The 27304-nt window shown below is 33.7% G+C and overlaps 2 protein-coding genes across 3 annotated transcripts in view; one reads left to right on the top strand and one right to left on the bottom strand.

The window, feature by feature from the left end:
* Positions 1 to 27304, top strand: part of LOC141450689 (scavenger receptor class B member 1-like) — a 120832-nt gene that overhangs the window by 21540 nt on the left and 71988 nt on the right. The gene's annotated exons all lie outside the window — the stretch shown is intronic.
* On the bottom strand, positions 1408 to 13532 carry LOC141450688 (uncharacterized). Its single transcript, XM_074121358.1, has 4 exons — positions 12023 to 13532; positions 9086 to 9154; positions 7896 to 7985; positions 1408 to 7357 (listed from the first exon to the last, which is right to left on the bottom strand). The coding sequence occupies exons 1-4, from the start codon at positions 12842 to 12844 to the stop codon at positions 7307 to 7309; spliced, it is 1032 nt and encodes a 343-aa protein (XP_073977459.1). The 5' UTR covers positions 12845 to 13532; the 3' UTR covers positions 1408 to 7306.

Genomic DNA, 27304 nt, shown 5'->3' with positions numbered 1-27304 from the left:
GCGGATGAATTGCCAAACATCCAGCTTCAAAAGAAATATTGTATCCCCAGTTCGCTGTGTTTGTGTGGGTCTAAGTTATGGTGAGCTAGAGTTTACCTGTGCCTGCTCTAGTTAGCTCAAAATCTTCCTTCTAGTAAACCTTTCAGACTACCCAACAAAAGATGTCTTAAAAGACAATGTACTCTTATGAGCTCTCCTCTCTAGTGAAGAGAATTGGTCTAATCTTTCAGTGTTTTAGCAGAGATCTCTCTTTGTATTGTTCAGAATTTAATAAATTCTTTACCGAATTGTAGAGAAAAGTTAGCTCTATAACTGGTATAAACCGCAATGTTTTTGTGATTATATTGGATGAGTTATAGAAGGTTAAATTTTAGTGGTTTTCAAATGAATTCAAATTTCAAACCTTTATATATCTCTCTTTGTATTGTTCAGAATTTAATAAATTCTTTACCGAATTGTAGAGAAAAGTTAGCTCTATAACTGGTAAAAAACCGCAATGTTTTTGTGATTATATTGTATGAGATATAGAAGGTTAAATTTTAGAGGTTTTCAAATGCCTTCAAATTTCAAACCTTTGTATCTCTCTTCATATTCTTCAGAATTTAATAAATTCTTTACCGAACTGTAGAGAAAAGTTAGCTCTATAACTGGTAAAAAACCGCAATGTTTTTGTGATTATATTGGATGAGTTATAGAAGGTTAAATTTTAGTGGTTTTCAAATGAATTCAAATTTCAAACCTTTATATATCTCTCTTTGTATTGTTCAGAATTTAATAAATTCTTTACCGAATTGTAGAGAAAAGTTAGCTCTATAACTGGTAAAAAACCGCAATGTTTTTGTGATTATATTGTATGAGATATAGAAGGTTAAATTTTAGAGGTTTTCAAATGCCTTCAAATTTCAAACCTTTGTATCTCTCTTCATATTCTTCAGAATTTAATAAATTCTTTACCGAACTGTAGAGAAAAGTTAGCTCTATAACTGGTAAAAAACCGCAATGTTTTTGTGATTATATTGGATGAGTTATAGAAGGTTAAATTTTAGTGGTTTTCAAATGAATTCAAATTTCAAACCTTTATATATCTCTCTTTGTATTGTTCAGAATTTAATAAATTCTTTACCGAATTGTAGAGAAAAGTTAGCTCTATAACTGGTAAAAAACCGCAATGTTTTTGTGATTATATTGTATGAGATATAGAAGGTTAAATTTTAGAGGTTTTCAAATGCCTTCAAATTTCAAACCTTTGTATCTCTCTTCATATTCTTCAGAATTTAATAAATTCTTTACCATTTTCGTTACCACTGTGATAACTTCTCCACTCGTTTACTTCTACTGTTCACTGTTATCACCGTTTCTTACAGTAACCAAAAAAAACGTGCTGGACTAGGTGAGCAAAACAAAATATTGAAATAGTAAATTTTATTAACTAAAAACCGGTGCTTAAATAAATGGCAGGATATATAAAATATATTATATATTGGACATATATAGGTTATATATATAATAAATACAATTAACTTCCTGTAATTGTCAAGGCAGCTGTTAATTTATCTTCAACCATTTTACGTTAATAATTTTTTAATCTAGCTACTCCCATGTGTAAATTTATATTCATTGAATCCTTGAACAGTTCATTCTCAAAAATTCAGACGTCTCACCATTTTGGTTATGTCAACCAACCATGCATATAGTTAGGACTGTATTATCCATATTCTTATTATATACGTCGATATACTAATCAGCCGACATTAATGTTAGGTATTTATTGTAACTGTATATTTAACAGTAAATATTTTAATTACCAATTCTAAAAAAAAATTAATGAAATGTTTAAAAGAAATTCTTTCTACCTTGAAAATTATCTGTTCCTAAAACATTAAGAATTAATTCATAATTTCTTTACTCTAATATCCCGAGGGATAGGGAACAGTTTTTTTAATTAAAAACCATATTTTCCCTTCTAAAAATCACTTCTTAACGAACACAGTGGGTTTTTCCCCAAAAACGGGTGAATTAAAACTGTCCGGTAGGACAGTTGTATAAGGGTTGATCGTCAAAAACTGCACGAAAAAGCGTAACGTTGAAAAACACCCAACTTTGACAATTTTTTTCACTTTTTCTATAAAAGATAAAATTCCCAAATTTTCTTTAAATTATAGGGCAAATCCTCCTTTATAACTGTAATTTTTTTGCAACAACCCAGATCTAATAGATTTCGAGAAAAAAGTTGCCGAAAATGAGCAAAAACGGCTTTTTCAAAAAATGTTCTTGTTCTTGTTACCTTTTTTGTAAACAACGTAGCGCCTAAACGCGTGAACCGATTTTCATGAATAAGGTGTCATTCGATTCGGAATTTTATGTAGATGTGCCTTTTGAGGGTCTCGACCCTGTAGATTTGAATGGGAGAGGAGTTAGCCCCTTTATGTAAGGCGCACCCTCCAAAATTATTATTATTAATTACTCTGTAAATCTTGGCCCGATTTTGATAAAATTTGGTAGGATGATAGGGATAGGGCTCCTTTACGTAACATTAAAGCGACGATCTGCTCTTACACTTGTTAAGGGGAAGTATAGCAATCGTTTCAAATTAACGACACGTGAACCGATTCCATGATAGTAATTCAAGTACTTGTTACAAAGATGATCTTTGTACGTTATTTCCCTTTTGTAAACTGAATGTTGTATTGAAGAATTACAATTTAAATTGTGAATTTAAATGGTGATTTCAGTTAGATCAGGGAGCGGCTAGATCAAAAGTAATATTAATTGAACATAGTGCTGCACGAGACCGAGACGAGGCGAGACTTTATGCAGTCTCGATCTCGGTCTCGGTCGCTCAAGTCTCGGTCTCGGTCTCGGTTTTTTGAATTTTTGTTTAAGTATTAAAAGCGGTTTGCTATTAATAATCTTTTCAAAAAATGTTATTATTTTCTAATAATTATTTTAATTTATATATTGGTAATGAAAATGTGTTTAAAAGAAGACAACTACTTACACTTCAATGCATCATTTATTACTATTACTGTTATATATCTTTATATAATTTCAAAAAGATGTTAAAAACGCGCCAAATGAAAGACCTAAATAACATATCTGCCTCCTATAACAAGTCGATTCGTGAAATAAAAAATACACCTCCCAACAAACTTCCCGCTCCATTAGTTATGGCTGTTGGTGAAGATAAAGAATCTGATGATTCACCATTTGACGATGACGACGACAGCATCAATATTTTTGCACCATTTGCTCAAAAATCAGCAAATATCACCGAAGCATGGAAGACAGAAATAATTAATTATACCAAATTAGACCAAGCACCAGTAGACGTTGACATTTTAGAATGGTGGAAAACACTTGAGAATTCCTTCAAAAATTTGTCTAGAATGGCGAAAGATATTTTTAGTATCTGTGCAACTTCAGTGCCATCGGAAAGATTATTTTCGCAAGCTGCGATGATAATGACCAATAGAAGATCTTCTCTAACTTCTGACTCAGTAAAAGCTCTTTTATGTATCAATGCTTGGGCAAAGTGTATCTTAAAAACGAAAATTTGTGGCAATATTTTTTAGGTGCATAGATAGTCTTTTTTTTCAAATTCAATAATTCCAAAATTCTAAAATATAATTCAAATAATATCTAAGTTCAAAGTATTAGATTATTAATAGTGAAATTTATGAAATTGAATTAATGAATGATATGAATAGTGAAATTTAGTGAATTTATGTAAAAATTATGTAATTCGAAGGGGGCCGCCACGGTAGCCGAGCGGTGCGAGACCTGCGAAGCTAATGTGTATTGTGGTACTGGGTTCGATTACCGGTCTTAGGCCTTGGATTTTATTTAATGGTTAATATGAGAAATTTACAGTAAAGTATGTTTGCTAGTCGCCTCCGTCCGCGACACCTAATTGGTAGTTGGACATAAAGCCCCGCCTGAAAAAATAGGCGATTACTTTACTTTGCTTACTTTACTTATGTAATTCGAAGTCAAATAGATGTAGTAATATTGAACATATATAATAAAATCGTATCTTTTAATAATTAATTCACTACCCGTAATGATTATTTATTAATAAAGAACACAATTTTATAATTTTGTAGCTAAAAATTAATATTTGAAAAACCGAGACGAGACCGAGATTTCTCGACAAGATATATATCATGTCTCGATCTCGGTCTCGGTCTCGGTTGCTCAAGTATCGTTGCTCAAGACCGAAATTTGTCTCGTTTCTCGTGCAGCACTAATTGAACATTAATTTATTACACAATAAAGGCAATTAATTTAATTACAATAATTTATTTATTACATAAATTTGTCTAACCTAATTATTGTTTATTATTATTGCAATTTTGATCGTATAAAAACAATTAAACATAATAATAGCAAATCGCAATAAATTTTGCAAAAAATTGCATAGAGTAATGATTTTTTTTTTTTTTTTACAATAACAAATATAATAATGACACGTGTGGCTGCTGTACAAGGCCATTCTCATATCATCTAAAATAGTTAATTTTTTTGGAAAAAATGAGAGCGCTTAAAGTTACAACTTAAAAGTGGGAAACCAAAAAAAAAATACATTTCTGTAACTAACAAGCAGTTTTCCAGTTGGTTGTTGAAAGAAAATTTTTAGATTAAGGAACTTGAAAATTGTTGTAAAGGAAGTTCGTATCTTATTTACGCCAGATTTTCTTGTACCAATTATTAATTTACATTGATGCACATTCTATAGTGTTCACGATGGCCCCAAAATTGCAAAACCACCCCCAACATTCACGCGTTTCCTTTCTCAGCCGATCTCATAAAAACCAGTACTTCCGGTGAAAAGCCCACCATGATAATGATTAGAAAAATAATTATTTAATAAATTTGAAATGGTCGGTAAAAGATAATTCGAGTTTTTTTTTATTGCATTATCATTTAGCGATAAATATTTTAAAATGATAATTCTTTAGCGACCTATTTAAGTCACGTGTTTCACCAATGTGTGGTGATTGACTTATCGTTAATTGATTGACGCAGTTATTGTGCATGTAATTTTATTTTTTTTTTTTTAAAAAAAACGAAAACTTATTTTATTTTAGTATTATTGTTTGTTTATTCAGAATTTAAGTTTGGTTGGAAAAATATTATTTACTTCCTGTTACTGTACGCAAGAGGAAGTGAATTGCATTCGTACCGAGTTTTTACCAGAAACATCCAGTTTCGAGAGGTAGGCTTCTCGCTTAAGGAAACATCAGTTCGGTGTTACAGGAAGTAATATAAATCTTCTGCGATCACTCATACGACAACTATTCTCCAATTTCCGGAATATTAGAGCCATTATTACGAGTAATTCACACCACCATTACAGTTTGTAAAACCGTACACTATATTGAAATGTAACCTTACAGAGAAACCTACCCCATATGAAGTTTACAGTATAGCCTAGGAGCCATTTTCTAGTATCCGTTGAAAAATATCGGTACTTCCGGTCTTTTAAACTCGATATTAGCCAAAAATTTAACGCCTGTTAACAGTACACAGGAAATAGGACCGTCTCTACTCCAAACACTTTCTAAGAAAATATTCTTAAAAAAAAAAAAATTCCGGGTGAAAATACTTGAAAATAAATTATATATTTGTAATCACTATAAAGAGTGTAAAAGGAAATCACTGGAGCCGTACGGAAAATACGGGAAAATCTGTTCGGGAAAATAGGTACTTCCGATCAGCTGATTTCCAACAAAATAAGAAATTTAGATTCACTTGTGATTTTTTAATCAAATTAAATAGGCAACAATCAGTATAATACATAGTAATTGACCCTTTAGAGCAAATCCTAACAAACCCTACACTCTGCCAAAGGTGCCCTTAATCGATTTTTCGCGGAAAAAATTTATCGAAAAAAGTTATCGATTTATATATTTACAATCGATTTATATATATCCAATCGATTTATATATACAATCGATTTATATTTTATTTACAATCGATTTATATATTTACGATCGATTTATATATTTACAATCGATTTATATTTTATTTACAATCGATTTATATATTTACGATTGATTTATATATTTACAATCGATTTATATATCACATTTATTTTAAAGGGTATTTAGAAGGAAATGATAATATTTTAACTCTCGATTTGTGGTTTTTTAAAAAACAATTTTTTGAGAGTGGGACGTCAAGCATCGATTATCTAGGCAATTGTTTCCCGCAGGATATCCGGTAAATGTGTATAGGGTAGTATTTTTTTAAATTTTGGAAAACATATGTTCTTACGTTTTGCGATTAGTCACAAAATTTCCATAATCGTACATAAATGAATGACGGAGATTTCGTGATGAGTAAATATTTGAATTTTTACAAATGTAGATTTTTTCATCTTTAACACGAGACAAATGTAAGTATATAAAAGAATATATATATATATATATACTTTTTTTAAAAAGATTGTCTTCGATACAGAATTCCTAAAAATTCAGAAAGTTCAAGGAAAACTCAGTCATTCTGAGATTATTTATGATGAAATCGATTCGTAAATTTTTCTCTAGATTTTAAAACAAACAAAAAGATGTTATCTGACCTTGAACATTTTCTTGTAAGACAAGAAAAAAAAATGAGAAGCTTCCGAAAAAAATTCCACTTCCGGGCAGAGACGCTAATATTTTGATGTTTTGCTTGGCGAATTTTTTTTCTGGACTAAACTTGTAAAATTTCTAATAATACTTAACAATAAACCTAAACATCACAATTGAACTATCTTAAAAACTAGCTAGACTTAATTATTATCTAATTTTATCTTGACGAAAGTAACTTTGACCAAATCAGGGGACCCCCAAACTTTTTACCCAGGGGGCCAGTTCATTGTCCCTCAGACCGTTGGAGGGCCCCGGACCATAAAATAAACTATTTTAAAGTAAAAAAAAAAACAAAAAACAAAACGGGAACAAATAGAATATTTCAAATAAAGAACAAGTAAATTTAAATCAACAAACTGCCCAGTATTTCTGTGGGAATTATGGACCTGCTTTTGGGCTAATGAGATGGTCCAATGTCCCCGGTTTAGGTATAGTGCTTTGCCTTTCTTCCTACTTCTGCTGTTCATCGGAAGTAGTACTGTACATGAGCGACGCAGCGCTTTGCGGCACCGCCACATATAGTGCTGCTCCTCTCACTGACCACCTAGTGAAAGAGATGCCCATTCCGGAAGTGCTGCGGGGGCCGGATAAATGTCCTCAGGGAGCCGCATGTGGCCGTAGTTTGGGAACCTCTGGACTAAATGCTTCAAATACAGCTTCCAACTTTGTCACTAACCAACTTGTTGCAAGATAATGATGTACGCAAATATTGAAGAGAACATCTGGAAATGGAAAAGTGAAAATGTACTTTTTCCGAACAAAATATTAAAATGAAAACTGCTGCAGATACAACTCTACTTCCTCTTACCTCAATTTACGAGAAAGGAAATTTTTCTTGAAAGTATTTTCCACAGAAAAAGAAAAATCGCTCAAAAAATACAAAGTTTATTTTATTAAATTAATTTTCTTTGGATATTCTATTAGTTTAAATATTTTTTTTGATATATAACTATTACACAGAACTCGTACGTTTTATTTACAAGAAAAACTTTGCAACTCCTCTCCCCCACCCAAAGCTTTTTTGATGGGGGGAGAAAAAGCTGCTAATTGATTGGTTTATACAGAACTTCCGGTGGGCAGATTTGTCCCCCCACCCAAAAAAAACTTCGTTTATTTCCTGTTTAGAAGTTTAAGCTGACCACACATGCACATATTTACTGACTCACAATCGATTAGTCACAACTCATTAATCGATTTGTGCAAAAAAATGATTGTATCAAAAAGTTAATTATTATTAACCCGAACTGAAAACAAACTTACCGAAAATACCATCCTATAATCGATTTCGAAATAATACCAAGCTGAAATCTTCACACAGCTCTTATTGGCGAAATATAAGTTTATTCTTTTCTGTAAAAGAAAACAAAAAAATTATTATTTTTAACAATAACAGTATACTAGGGAAGAGATTAGCTGGTGTGATTAACGTATACTACATTCCAACAACTCGGAGATCACAGGTTCGAATCCAGCTGACTGGCTGGCCCTTAGATTTTTTTTTTTTTTCTCTCTACCTAGGAACTTCTTACAGAAAATAACTGTTCACTGTGATTGACGGTGTTGTCTGTTAAGAGAGAACACTGTGGCCGGAAGTCGCACAGTAAATTCTGGAAAAAGCTCTGGACGTTCAAGATCGCAGATGTTTGACGCGCCTCTTAAATTTTTAAAAAAAGTTACAATTATAAAAAGGTTATATGACTCTGCCGATTATGGAGTCGATCATTGCTGCATATGCTGGTGGTTGCTGCAAATTATGATACAAGATACTGTGTGGAGATCAAGATTGACATTTAATGACGAGTCTTATTTATTTCATATCATTATTAAGAAATGAGAGTGTAAAAAGATAACTTAGTGGACTTAGAGATCGTCTCTAGTGAACGTAAGAGGGGACTTAATAAAACACAAAGGCGAGCTCTGACCCGCTCTTCTCACTCTCCACCTTTAAGCGTCACAAAGTGGTTTCTCCCACTCCATCGATAGGCAGACAAAGAAGGGAGTCGTCCATCGCAGTCGAGCAGTCTACAGCTTCTCAAGAATACTCAACAGTTTAGATTTAGTCCAACGACGCTATACATTCGTGCCACCCTTTGTACAGTTCTTTGCTTACTCTTTTAAAGAAACTTTAGCATTACTCCCATTTCACGCCAAACCAAGGGTTTTGGTGTGTCTTCTTTCTTGTCTGCTCATGGACTCTATGAGCAAACAAGACAGAAGACACACCAACCTTTAATGATGTAAAATAAGCCCTGAAGATGACCTAGGTCGAAAGCTCGGCACAATAAAAATACATATATCATGACTGAAATTGGCAGTTATTTTTTCGTCCTATTAAATTACAATGGACAAACAAATTGTTCAAACAATAATTTCAAATTCATAGGATAGAAATGGGTTAACAACAATTGCTTGTATACATTGTTGATTTACATTATTATTAATTTACTCACACTAATTGTAAATCTTCCCTGGTAATTACCGAACACTTTTCGTCTGATCAATCTATTAAATATTTGGCACTGCAAACAAAATCATTTCTAATCAATTTAAACAATTATTCATGATGTATTTATAATTAAGAAAACAAAAAAAATCTCAATTAAGACAGAAAGAGCAAATTAAGACACAAAGTTTAAAAAAGAATTTTGATTTCCGCTAAACGCTAATATGCGGAAGTATAGTTATCGTATGAGATTTTCAATTTCACGAGTTTTTAACGGAAATATAACCTAACCTAACCTAACCTAACTTAACCTAACCCAACCCAACCTAACCTATCCTAACCTAACCTAACCTAACCTAACTTATCCTAACCTAATCTAACCCAACCCAACCCAACCAAACCCAACCTAACCTAACCTAACATAATCTAACATAATCTAACCTAACCTAACCCAACCCAACCTAACCCAACCCAACCCAACCCAACCCAACCTAACCTAACTTAATTTAACCTAACCTAACCTAACTTAATTTAACCTAACCTAACCTAACCCAACCTAACCTAACTTAACCTAACCCAACCTAACCTAACTTAACCTAACCTAACCTAACCTAACTTATCCTAACCTAACCTAGCCTAACCCAACCTAACCCAACCCAACCTAACCTAACTCAATTTAACCTAACCTAACTTAATTTAACCTAACCTAACCTAACCCAACCTAACCTAACCTAACCTAACCCAACCCAACCCAACCTAACCTAACCCAACCTAACCTAACCTAACCTAACCCAACCCAACCCAACCCAATCTAACCTAACTTAATTTAATTCAAGTTCTGAGCGAGCATGGAAAACATCGAGCCTATCTATATAGATTTGGTTTGGCTGATAGTGGGCTTTGTTCTTGTGCGGAAGAGGTTGAACAGACATGGGACCATTTGATATACCATTGCCAAGAACATGAAAGAGAAAGAAGTCGGTTGATTCGATATGTGCTTTCAACAGGATCAAGATGGCCACTACAAAAGCAGAAACTGATATCGAAACAATATGTATGCCAGTTTGTCCAATTCATTAATAAAATCAAATTAAACAACTTAGATTAATGTAGACAGACAGTTGTGATAAATTGAAGTAATTTTTCAATGTTTATTTATCTATTCATTTATTTTCTTTTTGTTATCTGCTAGTCCTGTAGTTATTCAAATGTAAATTTGTGATTATGTGATCTATCATACTAAGTGATAGTAATATATACATGTAATATGTAAATGGAGCATGTAGAATAAAGTTTATTAAAAAAAAAAAAAAAAAAAAAAAAAAAAAAAAAAAAAAAAAAAAAAAAAAAAAAAAAAAACCCAACCTAACCTAACCCAACCTAACCTAACCTAACCCAACCCAACCCAACCCAACCTAACCTAACTTAATTTAACCTAACATAGCCTAACCCAACCTAACCCAACCCAACCCAACCTAACCTAACTTAATTTAACCTAACCTAACCTAACTTAATTTAACCTAACCTAACCTAACTTAATTTAACCTAACCTAACCTAACCCAACCTAACCTAGCCTAACCCAACCTAACCCAACCCAACCCAACCCAACCTAACCTAACTTAATTTAACCTAACCTAACCTAACTTAATTTAACCTAACCTAACCTAACCCAACCTAACCTAACTTAACCTAACCCAACCTAACCTAACTTAACCTAACCTAACCTAACCTAACCCAACCCAACCCAACCCAACCTAACTTAATTTAACCTAACCTAACCTAACTTAATTTAACCTAACCTAACCTAACCTAACCTAACCTAACCCAACCTAACCCAACCTAACCCAACCTAACCTTACCTAACCTAACCCAACCTAACCTAACTTAACCTAACCTAACCTAACCTAACCTAACCTAACCCAACCCAACCCAACCCAACCCAACCCAACCCAACCTAACCTAACCCAACCTAACCTAACCTAACCTAACCTAACCCAACCCAACCCAACCCAACCTAACCTAACTTAATTTAACCTAACCTAGCCTAACCCAACCTAACCCAACCCAACCCAACCTAACCTAACTTAATTTAACCTAACCTAACCTAACTTAATTTAACCTAACCTAACCTAACTTAATTTAACCTAACCTAACCTAACCCAACCTAACCTAGCCTAACCCAACCTAACCCAACCCAACCCAACCCAACCTAACCTAACTTAATTTAACCTAACCTAACCTAACTTAATTTAACCTAACCTAACCTAACCCAACCTAACCTAACTTAACCTAACCCAACCTAACCTAACTTAACCTAACCTAACCTAACCTAACCCAACCCAACCCAACCCAACCTAACTTAATTTAACCTAACCTAACCTAACTTAATTTAGCCTAACCTAACCTAACCTAACCTAACCTAACCCAACCTAACCCAACCTAACCTTACCTAACCTAACCCAACCTAACCTAACTTAACCTAACCTAACTTAACCTAACCTAACCTAACCTAACCTAACCCAACCCAACCCAACCCAACCCAACCTAACTTAATTTAACCTTACCTAACCTAACTTAATTTCACCTAACCTAACCTAACCTAACCTAACCTAACCCAACCTAACCCAACCTAACCTTACCTAACCTAACCCAACCTAACCTAACCACTTCACCAACATCCCGGACCCACTACGTAAGGCTATCTTATACACCCTTAACACAGGAAATGCCTTTTATTGAAACTTCCTGGTCAAAAAAAAAAAAAAAAAAAATGCTTGAAATGTAAAAACACAAAGTTACAGTCGATTTTCCGTATGAGAACCAATCAAAATCTAATGTTTTAAATCTACCTGTATCTTTTCCGGTGAAAATTTGGGAAATTAGGCATTTTCCGCGATACTTTATCTAAGCAAAAGGGGAGTAAACAAAAAAAAATTTACATACCTGATAGTAGTACGCAGTAACAGTTTGTACTAAATGCAGTGTTGACAAGATCATGAACAGACCGTACATGTTATTGTACAAATTGCCAAAACAGTTCCAGCATAAGTACGATTCATATAATACTATTGTCTCAATAATAAAAGTCATTAATATTATAACAAATAATGGTATATTAAGACAAACATTTAAATTATTAATACCATCTACTAATACAGCATTACAAATTAATATTGCATCCAATTGTTTAATATTAGTAAATACATTAATTATATCATTCAAGTGTATTAAATATTGATTTATTATATTTAATATTGTTGTAAACATATATACAATTACATACATATAAACTAGGTGCATAAATTCAATAAAGATAATTGAAAATTTTAATATAGTCATTGTTTTTCGATTTATTGTGATCACAATAAATAACATTAATGGTAAATAAAATGCTGAAATTTTTAGAAAAAAAAATGATAATTTGGGTTTAAAATTTGGTAAAAAGTCTTTTAATATTCTGAAGTTATTTATTAAATTTATAAAATGGTTTTTAAATACCCACAAACTGATAACCGTACTAATCAATGTAAAATAGGCGAGCACAATATCTATTGAAAACAATACTGGCGTTATCTTACTATTTGTAACGCCAAAAAATGATGCTTTACACAATAATGTGATATGTGTAAACATGATTAGACTAAGCAAGAAAAATGACCATATTAAGGCATACTTTGAAATGGTTAGACCATTTTTAACAATTTTAAACGGAAATAAACCAAAATATTTTAAAATTTTGAATAAATTTAACAAATATTTGTCCATAATTGTGTGATTGGGGGGGGGAGAGAGAGAGAGAGCTTCAGAATGTAGGAGCTTTGTGCAGGAAATACGTAGATCTGTGCAGGAGGGTTCAGTTATTAGTCTCTCACTGCTAGGTGAGTGACGTAGCTTCCGGTTTCTCTTCTAGGCTATGCTGATTTGAAAAACTATTTGGGGGGGGGGATGGAAGAAAACTTAGGTTTATTATTTTTGATCATCCGTCAGTCATTGCCGGAAGTCGATCGAGATTTTTTTTCTCCATAGATTCTTTTTTTTGTTTAAATAATTGCGTATTTTTCTGCACTATTAAATAAATAATATAATACACATTTCCTAATATTAAGAGAGAATACATAATAAATATTCATTGATAATACAAAAAAAAAAAATTTTCGCAGCTACATTTTCCGATTTCCTCTGAGCCTTAAAGCCCCAGTAGAATTAATTTGAATACAAAGCAATTTATTCAATTTGAATAAATTAAATATGAATAAACCATTAAACACAAATACACCACACTCTACAATCGTCTTGTTCGATTTTTTTGTCACTGTGAAACGATCAGCTGTTTATTGAATACTAAAACGAAGTTTTTAAAGTGGCATTTCACACAATATCGTGACCATACTTGAGCTTAAGCATGATCGCCTGACTAGATTAACATCCATTTAGTAAATTGGGATCGTTTTTTAATTTGAATTACAAAAAAAAAAAAATTAATATTATATTAGACACGGAAACAACAACGGCCGTTTAACTGGTACCTAAATTAGGTTAATAAGTCCATAAAATGAGTAGTAAATGAGAGTTAGCACACAACAGGTTTGCTGAATTGTAATTCAGTAAAAATTACATTAATAAAATTGTCACCATAGTTATTTTATCTAGTTAAGCCAGAGGTCGCCAAAGTGGTCTATATAGACCACCCTGGGGGGTCTATTTAACAAAAGTTGGGGGTCGATCCAGGGGGGGTTCGAAGGAAAAAAACAATTTCGAATCAAATATAGCAAAAACTTGCAAAGAAACACCAGGCACACACCCATCTCATTAATTAAGAAGCAATACTGTAGTTACTTTACTTATTATTTAAATAAATATTAAGGTATTTAAATTTCAACATACAAGATATTTTTCATTAAACTATTGGTTACACAATGTAAAATTACTTTAATAAATGTTTAAAAATCATAAAATAAATGTACAAAACACAGTACCTAAATAGTTTTATTTTTAATTAACTGAAAATTACTTTTATGGGGGGTCGATGGGGATTTCGAAAACTTATATAGGGGGAGGTCCATGATCAAAAATAAAAGTTTGGTGATCCCTGAGTTAAGCCGTAACCCTGGTGAGTCATAAGTTACTGAACTTTTCTTTGAACGAACAATACTTAAGTCATTCGTCATGCTAACAAGCAATAGGTTTGTAGGTAGTAAAACTGTACATTAAACAGAAGTAATCCTTCTTAAATTAGGGAAGTCAGCCCTAATCCCTCCCGAAGAACTACCCTAAAACGAATTTTGTACAGGATAAATGATTTAAAAAACAAAATAGAAAAAATACAGATTTCCGGACTATAATGTAGCTAATCCATTGATAACCGAGTTACTTCCGGTATCTATTGAGAAATTTTCTTGCAATCTCACAATTTAAGCTCTAAATTTAGTCTTTCACAACAGTTAGGACCGTATATTGGCATGCCACTTTGGTGGAAAGCTCTCTCACTCCAAGTTAGGCCTTTAAACAAATTTTAACCATTAGTAAGTAAAGAAGTAACTGCCTATTTTTTCCGGTGGGCATTACGTCCAACTACTCAATTAGATGTCGGTGGACGGAGGCAACTAGCAAGCATACTTTACTGTAAATTTCTTTTGTTAACCATTAGATAAAATCCAAGGCCTAAAGACCAGGAATCGAACCCACTAAACCAACAATACATCTTAGCATTGCGGGTCTAGCCTATAACCGCCTAACATACTTCACTATAAATTTCTCATATTAAACATTAAATAAAATCCAAGGCCTAGACCAGGGGAATCGAACCCACTAACCAACAATACTTCTTAGCATTTCGGGTCTAATCTCTTAACCGCTCGGCTACCGTAGCGCCTAATATTTTAACCATTAAACGTTACAGATAACAATTATAGATTTATTTGTTTCTAATTATTGTATAAAGTTTACTTAAAAATAGGTACTGGTTTTTATTGAAAACTTAAAATAATAAGGTGGAACTTATGATCAAATTTTTTGAATTAAGTTCCATAATTTAATACTTATTAATGTTATTTTGTACTGTACATATGATTAGGTTGGTACATATTCCTTAAAAGACACTTTTAGAGGGTCAGAAGTACCAAAAATTCGAATCTTTTAGGAGAAAATATTTAAAATAAAAGTTCTAGATCTAGTTGGACGTAATTTTTATACCAAAGTTTAAAGAAAATCGTTGTAAACGTTTCCGGGAAAATCGCTAAAAGAAAATATGAGTAAAATGGTACTTCCGGGATGACCTATTTTGACCAAATTGTCGCGTATTCTGAGGGGAGCTAAAAGGAAGGTTGAAGAGTTGAACTTCCGGCGATTTGTCGTGTTTGAGTTAAGAACATCAACATACGCACGCATAAATGGATTAATTTTTTAAAAAAAATTCCCTCAAGGGAGACATCAATGACTTATATACGGTGAAGAGTACTCAAGTTTCCTTGAAGCTCTTTTTAAGCTCCAATTTTTAATGTAAAAATGTGCAATAGAGTTAAAAACAAACAGGATGCAATAGTTTCGTCACCAGAGAGAGGGGGAACCCCCCAGTCCTCGGACAAGATAATACAGCATGCAAATGTAATTAGTGTCGATTTAATTTGAAATACTAGTTTCGAAATAGTTTGTCTAGTAGTTTTAAGTTTTGTAACCAAAAATTGTCAATATGGAGTTTTGGGGGTAAGTTTATGAATAGTGTGTCACCTGTAGACTTTCACAACCCAATCAACGTTTAGAGCTCATTGTCAACATGAATTTACATGAATTGAACATTGAAGGAACATTGACTGTTATAGCTGTTGTTATGGCCAAATAAGTGGATGGCGAAGCGATTGTTATTGGTCGATTACAGCGGACAAATGATCTCAATCGTAAGATCGGTCTTGGCTAACAGAAAACAGTTTTCAAGCTCAAGAGCACGGTTAAAGTCAGCTAAGACTCTGTGATCTGCAGAATTAGGGTAATCGATTTAATTGAATAGAGTTTTTGATAAGAACTCGATTAATTGTTAAGTGACACGCCAAAATTCAGTAACTGTTGGAATTCTGTTTCTGGATTACCGCTCAAGGGAATAAAGAACGAAATCCAAGGCCACCGTTGAGAGCTCTAATTGAGTTGGGATTTTTTATTTTTTTTTAAGATCTCTATATAATTTGTTATTACTTAAATAAGGGAGTTCAGTCTATATTACTCAATATGTCCGACAAGGACAACTGGTATTAAACATTCGGAAATGTACTCAACCTCGTACGCTCTCCTCCACATATCTTACAAACACATATCTTGGAATGAGGAAACAGATTTCTTCTGTTGCTAGATTGAGGGATCAACATCAACAACAAAAAAAGTGTTCTTAATGACTAAAAACTGGGCAAGTTGTATAAGGGTTGATCGTCAAAAAAAATGCACAAAAAAACGCCCAACTTTATAAATTCTTTTTCTCTTTTTCTATAAAAGATAAAATTCCCAAATTTTCTTTAAAATATAGGGCAAATCCTCCATTTGTAACTGTAATTTTTTTGCAACAACCCAGATCAAATATGTTGAAAACTGGCGGTGAGAAAGCAATCACAAAACTTTTTGATCGATTTCCAGTGTACCCAAAATGGTAGCTTCTTACTGTGAAAGAAAAATTTGGCACTATGAGGAAATCTGGTCCTCCCGTTATGCCGAAATTTACCCTTAATTGAATTTTTCTTAAAAGATGTAGGTGAAATGCTAGTTATATACCTGAAAAAAGTAAAAGTAAAGTAATTGCCTATTTTTTCAGGCAGGCTTTACGTTCAACTACCAAATTAGGTAGACGTGGACGGAGGCGACTAGCTAACACACTTTACTGTAAATTTCCTCTATTAACCATTAAATAAAATCCAAGGCTTAGACACCGGGAATCGAACCCACTAAACCAACAATACACCTAAGCTTTGCGGGTCTAGTCTCTTACCGCCTAACATACTTTACTGTAAATTTCTCATATTAACCATTCAATAAAATACAAGGGGATCGAATCCACTAACCAACAATACATCTTAGCATTGCGGGTCTAGCATATAACCGCCCAACATACTTTACTGTAAATTTCTCATATTAACCATTAAATAAAATCCAAGTTCTAGGAGACCAGGAATCGAACCCACTAAACCAACAATACATCTTTGCATTGCGGGTCTAGTCTCTTACCGCCTAACATAGTTTACTTTAAATTTCTTTTATTAACCATTAAATAAAATCCAAGTTCTAGGAGACCAGGAATCGAACCCACTAAACCAACAATACATCTTTGCATTGCGGGTCTAGTCTCTTACCGCCTAACATAGTTTACTTTAAATTTCTTTTATTAACCATTAAATAAAATCCAAGGCCTAAGACCGGGGAATCGAACCCACTAAACCAACAATACATCTAAGCTTTGCGGGTCTAGTATCTTACCGCCTAACATACTTTACTGTAAATTTCTAATATTAACCATTAAATAAAATCCAAGGTCTAGGAGACCGGGAATCGAACCCACTAAACCAGCAATACATCTTTGCATTGCGGGTCTAGTCTCTTAACCGGCTCGGCTATCGTGGCGCCTATATACTCGTACCAGAATGAATACATATAAATAGAAATACGAAAAATCTATTTGTTTAAGATCCTAAATCCGGTTTACGAAATTTTGATCACTAGTTTAAATATTCTGTTTACAAAGCCACACTTGCAGACAGATCATTTTCTCCATGTTTTTTTTTCCTGGATATTCCATGGTGAAAGCACAATTTTGGAAATATGACATCATCACGAAATTCTAAGCTAACTTTTCTCTACAATTGGGTAAAGAAATCATTGAATTCTGATCAATAGGAAGAGAAAATTTCTGAGCCTACTTTAAATTTATTTTTTTACAATTTATTTTATTTTTTGCGATCCTTTGCGCACGCGTGAGTAATCAACAGAGTCTGCTTATGTTGGCATTGGAGAGGAGGAAGTACATTTGCCTTATCACTCCAGCCTTATCACCAGGGATTAACAAATTTTGTACGCATCACAAAAGATTACCTTCGAATTTGCTTAACAATTGATCTTATCTTCCACAAAAACAGCTCCTTCTAATGAAGTAATTGATTACATTATTCCAGAAAATGCATTTAGTTTTTCATCTGAGATAATTATTATTTAATTTTTTAATTTAAAACAATAATTACGGAATTAGCTTCCTCATTTGTAAAGGTTTTTCTTCCGCAAAAAGGAAATCCGGTGGTTAAAGTAAATACAATATGTTTTCATTACTTTTTTGTGGGTGTAACCTTTAAGGAAATGCTGATCAGATTGGATGTACTTGCTAGAAATATACAGGATGTCCGGGCTAAGTTATCCACCCCCTTTTTCACGGTAATTATTGATGATGGAAAAAAGTTCAAATCGTAACTCCCTTTATCTTTTGAGTAGTATCTAATGATATTATAAAAAACGAAATTCTGCTGCTGATGTGCAGGGTTAGAGATACAAACTTTTTTTTTTTCAAATGGGAACCCCTATTTTTTTATTATGGGGCGCCACGGTAGCCGAGCGGTTAAGAGACTAGACCCGCAAAGCTAATATGTATTGTTGGTTAGTGGGTTCGATTCCCCGGTCTTAGGCCTTGGATTTTATTTAATGATTAATCAAAAGAAATTTATAGTAAAGTATGTCTGCTAGTCGCCTCCGTCCACGACACCTAATTTAGGTAGTTGGACGTAAAGCCCGCCTAAAAAAATAGGCGATTACTTTACCTTTTTTTTCTTTTTATTTATTATGAATTCTAAAAAATTCTTTTTCTTTTTAAGAGAAAAACTGTTTTTGAAAAATTCACTCCCGGTTGTACACCGATGAAGCTAAAATCTAGGATACGTATCCCGTAATGCGGTGCATATAATACAGCTGAAAAGTTTTAATAATTTCCGGTTCGATTTTTTTTAAATTACTTATAAATCCCATTGCCTTATGTATTAAAAATTACCGTATTAATTGGTAATTTTTTTTAATGATTTAAGGCGCGTCAACATTTAAGGTTATGTTGGCGCCCGGAGCTTTTTCAGTGCACTGCCGGCCTCCGGACAGTATTTTCTCGTTATACAGACAACACTGTCCATCACCGGACAGTGAGCTGTAAGAAGCTCCTAGGAAGAGAAAATCTAAGGATCAGCAAACTGGATTCGAACCTGGGGCCTCCGCGTGGGAATCCAATACGCTAACCGCATAGCTAATCCCTTCCCTATTACAGGTAGTCCTCGGGTTACGGCGGTCTCGATTTACGACCTTTCGTGGTTACGACTCCCATCTACAGTACAGTACAGTACTCTACGAAAAGCCCGCGAACTACTGTACGTGATTTGGTGTGCAGCGGCTCCGGGACCGAGGAAGAGGGCGTCACCAGCATCCCAGTACACCATTAACATCGTTGTCACGATCACTTTTTGCCCTTCATTATGGCTCCCAAACGTGTAAGGCAGACTCCTTCTGATGGCAGTGCATCGAAGAAAAGGAAGGCCATCACCATGGAAGTGAAATTAGATATCGTAAAGTACACTACTGTATTTTTATTACCGTTTCATTTCATTGTTAAACGTACTGTACAGTATTATATATGTGTTTTTTGGTAATTATGCAGGGTACTGTGTTAGGATAGGCTAAGTGCTTACAGTACTGTACTGTTATTATGGTAATACAGTACTGTACTGTATATGGTACAGTTTAAGTATGTTCGGAATTACGTCGAAAAAACGGTTTACGACGCCGCTTAGGAACGGATCAACGTCGTAAGTCGAGGACTACCTGTAATTGGTATTAACCTGATTTATGAACCTGATTATATAAACCTGGAATAGGGGAACGTCCAGGCAATCAAGGATTAAATCTAAATCAACGAAATGGACAAACATTTTTTGAATTAAAATTTGAAATAGTACATCGGGTAGCATTCATTTTAAGTACCGCTTGTTAGAAGCATCTTGTACGCTTTTATGAAAAAAACTTGATTCTATATTGGAAACCGGAAGTGACGAACATTTATCTGTGGGTACTGTGTAACAATTTCATCACAACATATTCGTCTATAATTAGTTTCCGGGTACATCAATAACCAAATATAGTAAAACAGAACTTATTATTAGATTTTAGTTGCTCTTAATCTGTTAGCGATTATGTTTACTTAAATGACTTAGCAGAAAAGTTGGTAATGTACAATTTTACTTTAAAAAAAAAGTTAACTTACTCTGTGTTCACTTCCTAAATGATGAGCTTTATGCTATAATTATCACAATTACTTCCGCAATCCAATAATCAACAAATAAATCTACAAAGAAAATATTTGTGAATTATAAGCGCTGATAGATTGCCACATGGTCGCTTTCTCTTAATCAAGGCGCGCTTTATATGCTAAAACATGTTCTTAAAAGTTAACAACTGGCAACTCTGTTACTGCCACCTGTATATTGTAGTTCTTTTCGTAGCTCCATACCGGTTATATACTAAATTTAAAAAAAACAACTTACATATTAAAATGTAATAAATGAAAGCAGATCTATTTACTGGAAATATTAATATTATATAATGTATTAATGGGTCACCTAAATTCTTCACTGACCTGAAATACTGCCGTTTACTAAATGCAACATCATTCAAGAACTTCAGATAAGAAATACGAAACATGTTTGAGAATATAGTTCCTAGATAAGTTTGTTTGTCTGTAAAGAGATAATGGAAAGAGATTAACACTTTTCCACTTGTGGTTAATTATTAAAGTTGTAGATGACAAAAACAGCTTGTTTAAAACCAAATTAGCCAATTAAACGTAACCACAAACATTTCCCAGAATTTGTTTGTCTATTTTATCATCCACTCTTCTTTGATAGAGTTCCCCTGTTTTTACCCAGAAAATAAATAGCCGGGATCTTAATCTATTTATAATGGACGGGGGAAAAATTCGTGGTAATTTTTGATTTTCCAAATTGGGTTTACTAAATGGCGAGCCAATCACCGTGGTAGCCGAAGAAATTTTATCAGGCTGAGACTATTGTTGCAAAGGATTTAATCAGTGATGCTGTAATCGGGACCAATCTTAGTTTTTTAGCTTTATTTACTGGCAATAGCGGCTGGAATTCTAATAATTTACATTTCTCATGAACTACCAGCTCATGATATTGCTGTAAGAATGTGATTTACGGAAAATCTTGGGGTTTCGAAACTTTACTCCAGATTTCTGGTTAAAAAAAGAAAAAAAAAAATCTAGTTCTTCAAATTTTGGAAACTTGTGACCTAGGCTAGGGGAGAGCGAGAGGGGCGGTATCCTTGCGGGCGCCGGAGATAGCCGGAGCTATCAGAGACGAGATCACGAACCAGCCTCAAATAGAAAAATACCCTTAAGGGTGCCTCTGGCGGGGGTAGCTCACTGGTGTGAGGAGGGAGGGTCCTGTAGACAATCACCCGGGATGACAGGGAGTAAAATAGAATTCTCTCTGGTGCTTACTGAACAAACAACAGAATACCTTTAATTAAGGAAAGATTGATACAAAGAAAGATTGAGAGATTTATTACAGAACAATTGTAGGTATGTTCCAAACTAAAGCAAGGTAGAATGAATAATTATGCTAAATACAAAATAATAATAGGAATATACAAAACTCACAATGACGATAACGATATCCAAGGCACTGGCCAGGCCGAGCGTACGGGAAGTAAGGAATTTCAAATTTTAAAAAATGCTAGCGGTAAACAATATATCGTTCTTGCAGTTCAAGGGTCACACCAAATTTATATTAATGCGGCAGCTCCTGCCATCTATCGCCCATTTTTCGGTTACAAACTATAGCTAAGATTGCTGAAGATTGCTAAAGATGGAGTTTTCCAACCAAACTGTTTGCTGTTAACAATCACGTTTTAAGAGCTTTTCACTTCCCCCTTGCTGCAGATTTTCTAGCTGCCGTTTTCACCGGAAATGGCTGTAAGGGTTTTTCTCTCAGAGTTGGAGAAAATTTGATTAGTGGCTGGTGGGATCTGAGTGTGTCGTACTCAAGTTAGGGAAATCGTAGGAAATTTAACATTTCGAATCAGCACCTTGTAAAGTGATTGTACTGAATCGAGGTTTTCACATTTTGAATTTTTTTTGGGGTAGTCAAAAAGTAACCTTTCTATCGCATACCAATCTTTTTTACTAATTATGTAATTTGATTACATGTATACAAAATAATTTCAATTATCTAAAAAAAGTATTTAAAAAAAAATATATTTTTTCATATAAAGACCAAGTGGTTAGTCAAATTACATGGTTCAAATCATTACATAATGCCAACTAAAAAATTCAAAAAGTTAATTTCATTATTTTTTGTTTCAACTCACAAAACCTGTTAAGGAAACATATTTTTTGCTTTTAACTTCACTTATTAAAACTGCCATTTTGATGAATTAAAACATCCATATGTATATCCATTTTTAACTTTAGTTTTTTTCATAAACTGGGAAAATCTACGCACTCCCTCACCCTAATGACGTAATCCAATTTTCCGGAAAACTTTGTAGATGTATGTGTGTGTGTGTGTGTGTGTGAAGTGTACAAAAAGAAAAATCGTTGTTTGAAGAAAATCCTAGAAATAGAGAAAAATTCTGGAAAAATTCTTTTTTTTAAAAAAAAAATCGACTCACTGAAATGTTACTTCCTGTTTGGTTTGATCGTGACCAAAAAAACTGGGTCCATTGTTTTTTTGGAGTTATGTTGTGGGTCGGTAAACAAACAAACAAGCACACAGACCAAAACCATCTGGTGAGAACACTTACGCGACTTCATCGCATCCGCAGTTTACGTGAATTAAATTTTTGTGTAACTAGGAGTTTCTACAGAAAATTAGTTAAATTCAATATTATATAGAATAGAATAGTGTTTTATTAGAAATAAGTACAATAAAACTATAACGTTAAATAAAAATACAACAATGGACAATCTGTCCGTCTGCCAAGTTAGCCAACCTAAAATGCTCTCCTTATTTATTTATTTATTTATTATTATTTTTTTCAGCCGGGGCTTAACGCCCAACAACCAATTAGGTGTCGTGGCCGGAGGCGACTAGCTTTAACTATACTCTACTGTAAATTTCTTTCATTACCCATTAAATAAAATCCAAGGCCTACGACACCGGGAATCGAACCCACTAAACCAACAATACATCTTAGCTTTGCGGGTCTAGCCTATAACCGCCAAACATACTTTACTGTAAATTTCTCATATTAACCATTAAATAAAATCCAAGGCCTACACACCGGGGAATCGAACCCACTAAACCAACAATACATCTTAGCTTTGCGGGTCTAGCCTATAACCGCCAAACATACTTTACTGTAAATTTCTCATATTAACCATTAAATAAAATCCAAGGCCTAGACACCGGGGAATCGAACCCACTAAACCAACAATACATCTTAGCATTGCGGGTCTAGTCTCTTAACCGCTCGGCTACCGAGGCGTCTTTATTATTATTATTATGGACAAGAAATAAACTAGATTATCTACTTTAAAGAAAATGAAAAAGAAAAATAATGAACAAATTTAAAAATGAAATTCACTTAATAAATACGAAAAATTTATGTTTAACCACTTCCAGGGTATTAAACTCTAAATAACTAATACATTTTAACTAACTGAAAAATCCTGACTGAAAAAATTCAGTATTATATATGTTCAAAATTTAGTAAGTTCAGCAATATCTTCAATTTTATTCGCTGTAGTAACGCATTTTTTTTCAAAAACATTATAGTTACAAACACTAAACCTACAGAACCCTGTACAAAAGTACCCCTGTTTGGACTGATATTGTACAAAATGAGTCCTATAGTAACGCCCTACACTTTGCTATCGATTTTGAACTGCCTGCGATTATTCGATTTTGAGTTGTGTTGACCATACTATAGACAGATCGATTTTTTTTTTTTTTGAACTTAAGTGATTACAAATTTTTCACTCAGTATTTCCGGTCACAACTTAAAATGCCCCCACAAAAATAAATTCTGCAATATACTTTAATAATACTTCCATCTAACTAGGCTGCATAGAATAGTAATACTAATAACAACTGCAACTAAGAACAACTGCACTATAAATCTCTGCATATTCCTAAGAATATTCATTCAAGTAGCTGTACTGCAGTAAATGTTATGCAAATGTGAAAAAGTTGCTGTGTGAGGAAATGAATGAATGAACGTTACCTGTCGTGGCGAGATAGTTGATAACAGTTATTGTTCTATTATAGTGACATTTATAGTGAATTTATGAATGCATTTATCCGCTGCAATAAATTGCTTTAATATTGTTTATTTTTCATTCTTAATGTAAACTATTAAACCTCAGCTTCTTTATAATACTTAGAAATTGAATTATAAAGTATTAAAGTCGAGTATTGTTTCCTGTTCCAGTTTTAGATTAGAATTAGATCTGAAAACACCAGAAAAGTCAACAGTCAGTCCTACATTGCTCCCATTTAGAACATTCACTTATCATTTAATTCCCGAACACTCCCTTCATCCAATACCGCCTGCTGAGATTCCTCTTCTGATCACTCTGCCGCGAGTGGTGTCACCTACGAGGCGCTACGGTAGCCGAGCGGTTAAGAGATTAGACCCGCAATGCTAAGAAGTATTGTTGGTTAGTGGGTTCGATTCCCCTGGTCTAGGCCTTGGATTTTATTTAATGGTTAATGAAAGGAATTTACAGTAAAGTATGTTTGCTAGTCGCCTCCGTCCACAACACCTAATTTAGGGTAGTTGGACGAAAAGCCCGCCTGAAATAATAGGCAATTACTTTACTTTTAGTCACCTACGATCCTTACGTTCCCCACAGACAAAAAAAAAAGAACTATTCAGGTCCTTAGAACTATTAAAAAACTTAGGTCAGTTTCAATTATGATACTATGATGAAACTGGTAACTATTGAGCCTTACACCAGCTTCAAATCATGAAAGCAAACTACTCCTTAAATAGAACCCAGGGTCACGTTAAATATTTATTTACAAACTTCATATATATATATATACTTTAATTTCTTACGTAATTTCTTTATTTATTTACTAGGTATATAAATTATGATAAATAGACAGACCGATTCAAGGATAATCTAACAAACAGAAACTCACCATTACTGGACACAAGTTACCTTGACTGGCCAGGAACATTCCCAACTTGCTTATCTTAAAAGACACAAAGTCGCCTTCCCACAGGAATCCTTCATTACAATTTTTATTGTATATAACAGGGATCTAGCTAGTTATATTACAGAATTAATCTAAGAAACTCTATTGTACTCTTGAAACTCTATATGATCTTTGATCCCCACTTTAGCATTCTACTCAGATCGTGAATTTATTTTATTTTTAAATTGGCCATGGAAATTTGTTGTCAACGTCACGAATAGGCTTTAAAAAGATAAAAAGGAAATCTACTTTTTATGCGCTCAATAAAATAGATCTGTCGCACCTACTCTACAAGGTTTCCCACTATAAAGTTTATTTTTTACCATGAAACTGAAATCAATCTCAACGAGAAACCAACACCAGGAAACTCAATCCACTCCCATAAACCAATTTTCCTCCCCCCCAAAAAAATGGAAAACCCATTTCAGTAAAGGGCTACTTCCGGGAAAGGGATTTCCTTTTAACACCAAATTTTCAGCCACCCATTCAATGCTTCCTTAATAGTGTCCGTAATAACATAACAAAAAATACGTTTACGTAACGGGTTATATTTTTTATATAAAATATCTTTATTTATGTATTTAGGATGAAATCAAGGAAACAATTACTGTGTTACAATATAAATTTATTAATTATAGGTCTGTTATACGAAAAGTACGACACAAATGGCATACAAGATACATCGAGATTTCTGGTAAACGTTAAATCAATATAGGCATTACCTAACGTTGTTGGAGAAGTTTCAATATAAGACAAATTGAACTCGCTGAGTATGAAGTCGGGCAATGAGCGGTTTTGTAAGACATCAACATTAAAGTCTCCAACTAACATAATTGGTGTAGTAAGATCAGGCTCGTAATCGGGTATAATTTTAGAGATGTTTTTGGAATATTTTAACAACGATCGTAACATAAAGGGATTAATTTCTGCTAACGCTCTGCCCGGATGGATATATATACACACACCCGAGTACGAATTTTGAAGAAGCCATTGGCCTTTTCCGTTTACTAGACAGACATCACCAGCTTTTGCGTCTTTCATTTCCAAATAAATTTCCGAAATGTCAATATTAACTCTATTACAATCAGTGAAAGCTATTGATGTTGCGATATATGGCGACTCCACCGGCTTTGCGACTTTTACCATTCGATTGTTCTTGAGAAGCCCTTTCCAACCGTATACGATCTCTGTATTTGGTTTTGGCTTTTCGACGCGTAAAGCCCGACATTATATATTTTTGATATTTTTTTTATTCTAACACCTTATTTTATTCACTGTCACTATTTTACACTAACGTTTTATATACAATCGATAGATTGTGACAACAGCTGACGATTAAAACTTAAACGAACATCGTAGCTTCTCCGAGACTAAAGTTATACATACTAATTGCAAGTCTCGATACGCAGCAAAATTATCTCATAATGGCGGCGCTTCCCCCTCCACCGCGCGCGATGTGTCACAGTCCTCGCTTATCGTAATGAATTCTTTGATCCTTTAGCTATCCAGTGGTCTAATTTAATTTTGGATGTAGACGATAGATTCGAAACTATAATGCCAAACTGTATCCCCCGATTTTGTTATCATTAGGTTTTTTGGATTGCCACCATATGATTCAAATTTAAAGGCGTATTCACGTCAAAATCGACAAAATGACATTTTTAGTTAGGAATCTTCCTAGAAATATAGTTCCAAATTTGTATAACGTAGTTATAGCTACTATGTAAATGTTTTTAACCCCTCAATTGAAACACAGTTGTACTTAACATATAAAATGCCGTTTAATTATAGCAAATTATTATTCCAACTTAGGACAAGGGGAAAATACTCGATAAAGTTAACTCGCGATCGATTAATAAGCAAAATAGATCCTCAGTTGGATTGTGGGTTATGTCGATTACAAAAGAAAGAAGGCCTGCTACATATTCTTGTTGAATGCCCATTCTACAAACCTATTAGAGAGTATTACCATTATGATAACGTAGGGGAACATATTGAAGAATTGTTG

This window comes from Rhodnius prolixus, unplaced genomic scaffold (genome assembly GCF_049639745.1).
Source record: "Rhodnius prolixus isolate KJV_2025 unplaced genomic scaffold, Rpr scaffold_8, whole genome shotgun sequence".
Lineage (NCBI taxonomy): Eukaryota > Metazoa > Arthropoda > Insecta > Hemiptera > Reduviidae > Rhodnius > Rhodnius prolixus.
This window is presented reverse-complemented; position numbering and strand designations above follow the sequence as displayed.

Bases quoted from the DNA above. Each gene is read 5' to 3' on its own strand.
- LOC141450688 (XM_074121358.1), bottom strand. From the start codon at position 12,844: ATGGACAAATATTTGTTAAATTTATTCAAAATTTTAAAATATTTTGGT. The intron at 9,155-12,022 runs GTATGTAAATTT...TTTTGTTTGCAG, and splicing joins TTACTGCGTACTACTATCAG to TGCCAAATATTTAATAGATT. The intron at 7,358-7,895 runs GTAAGTTTGTTT...TTCCATTTCCAG, and splicing joins ATTATAGGATGGTATTTTCG to ATGTTCTCTTCAATATTTGC.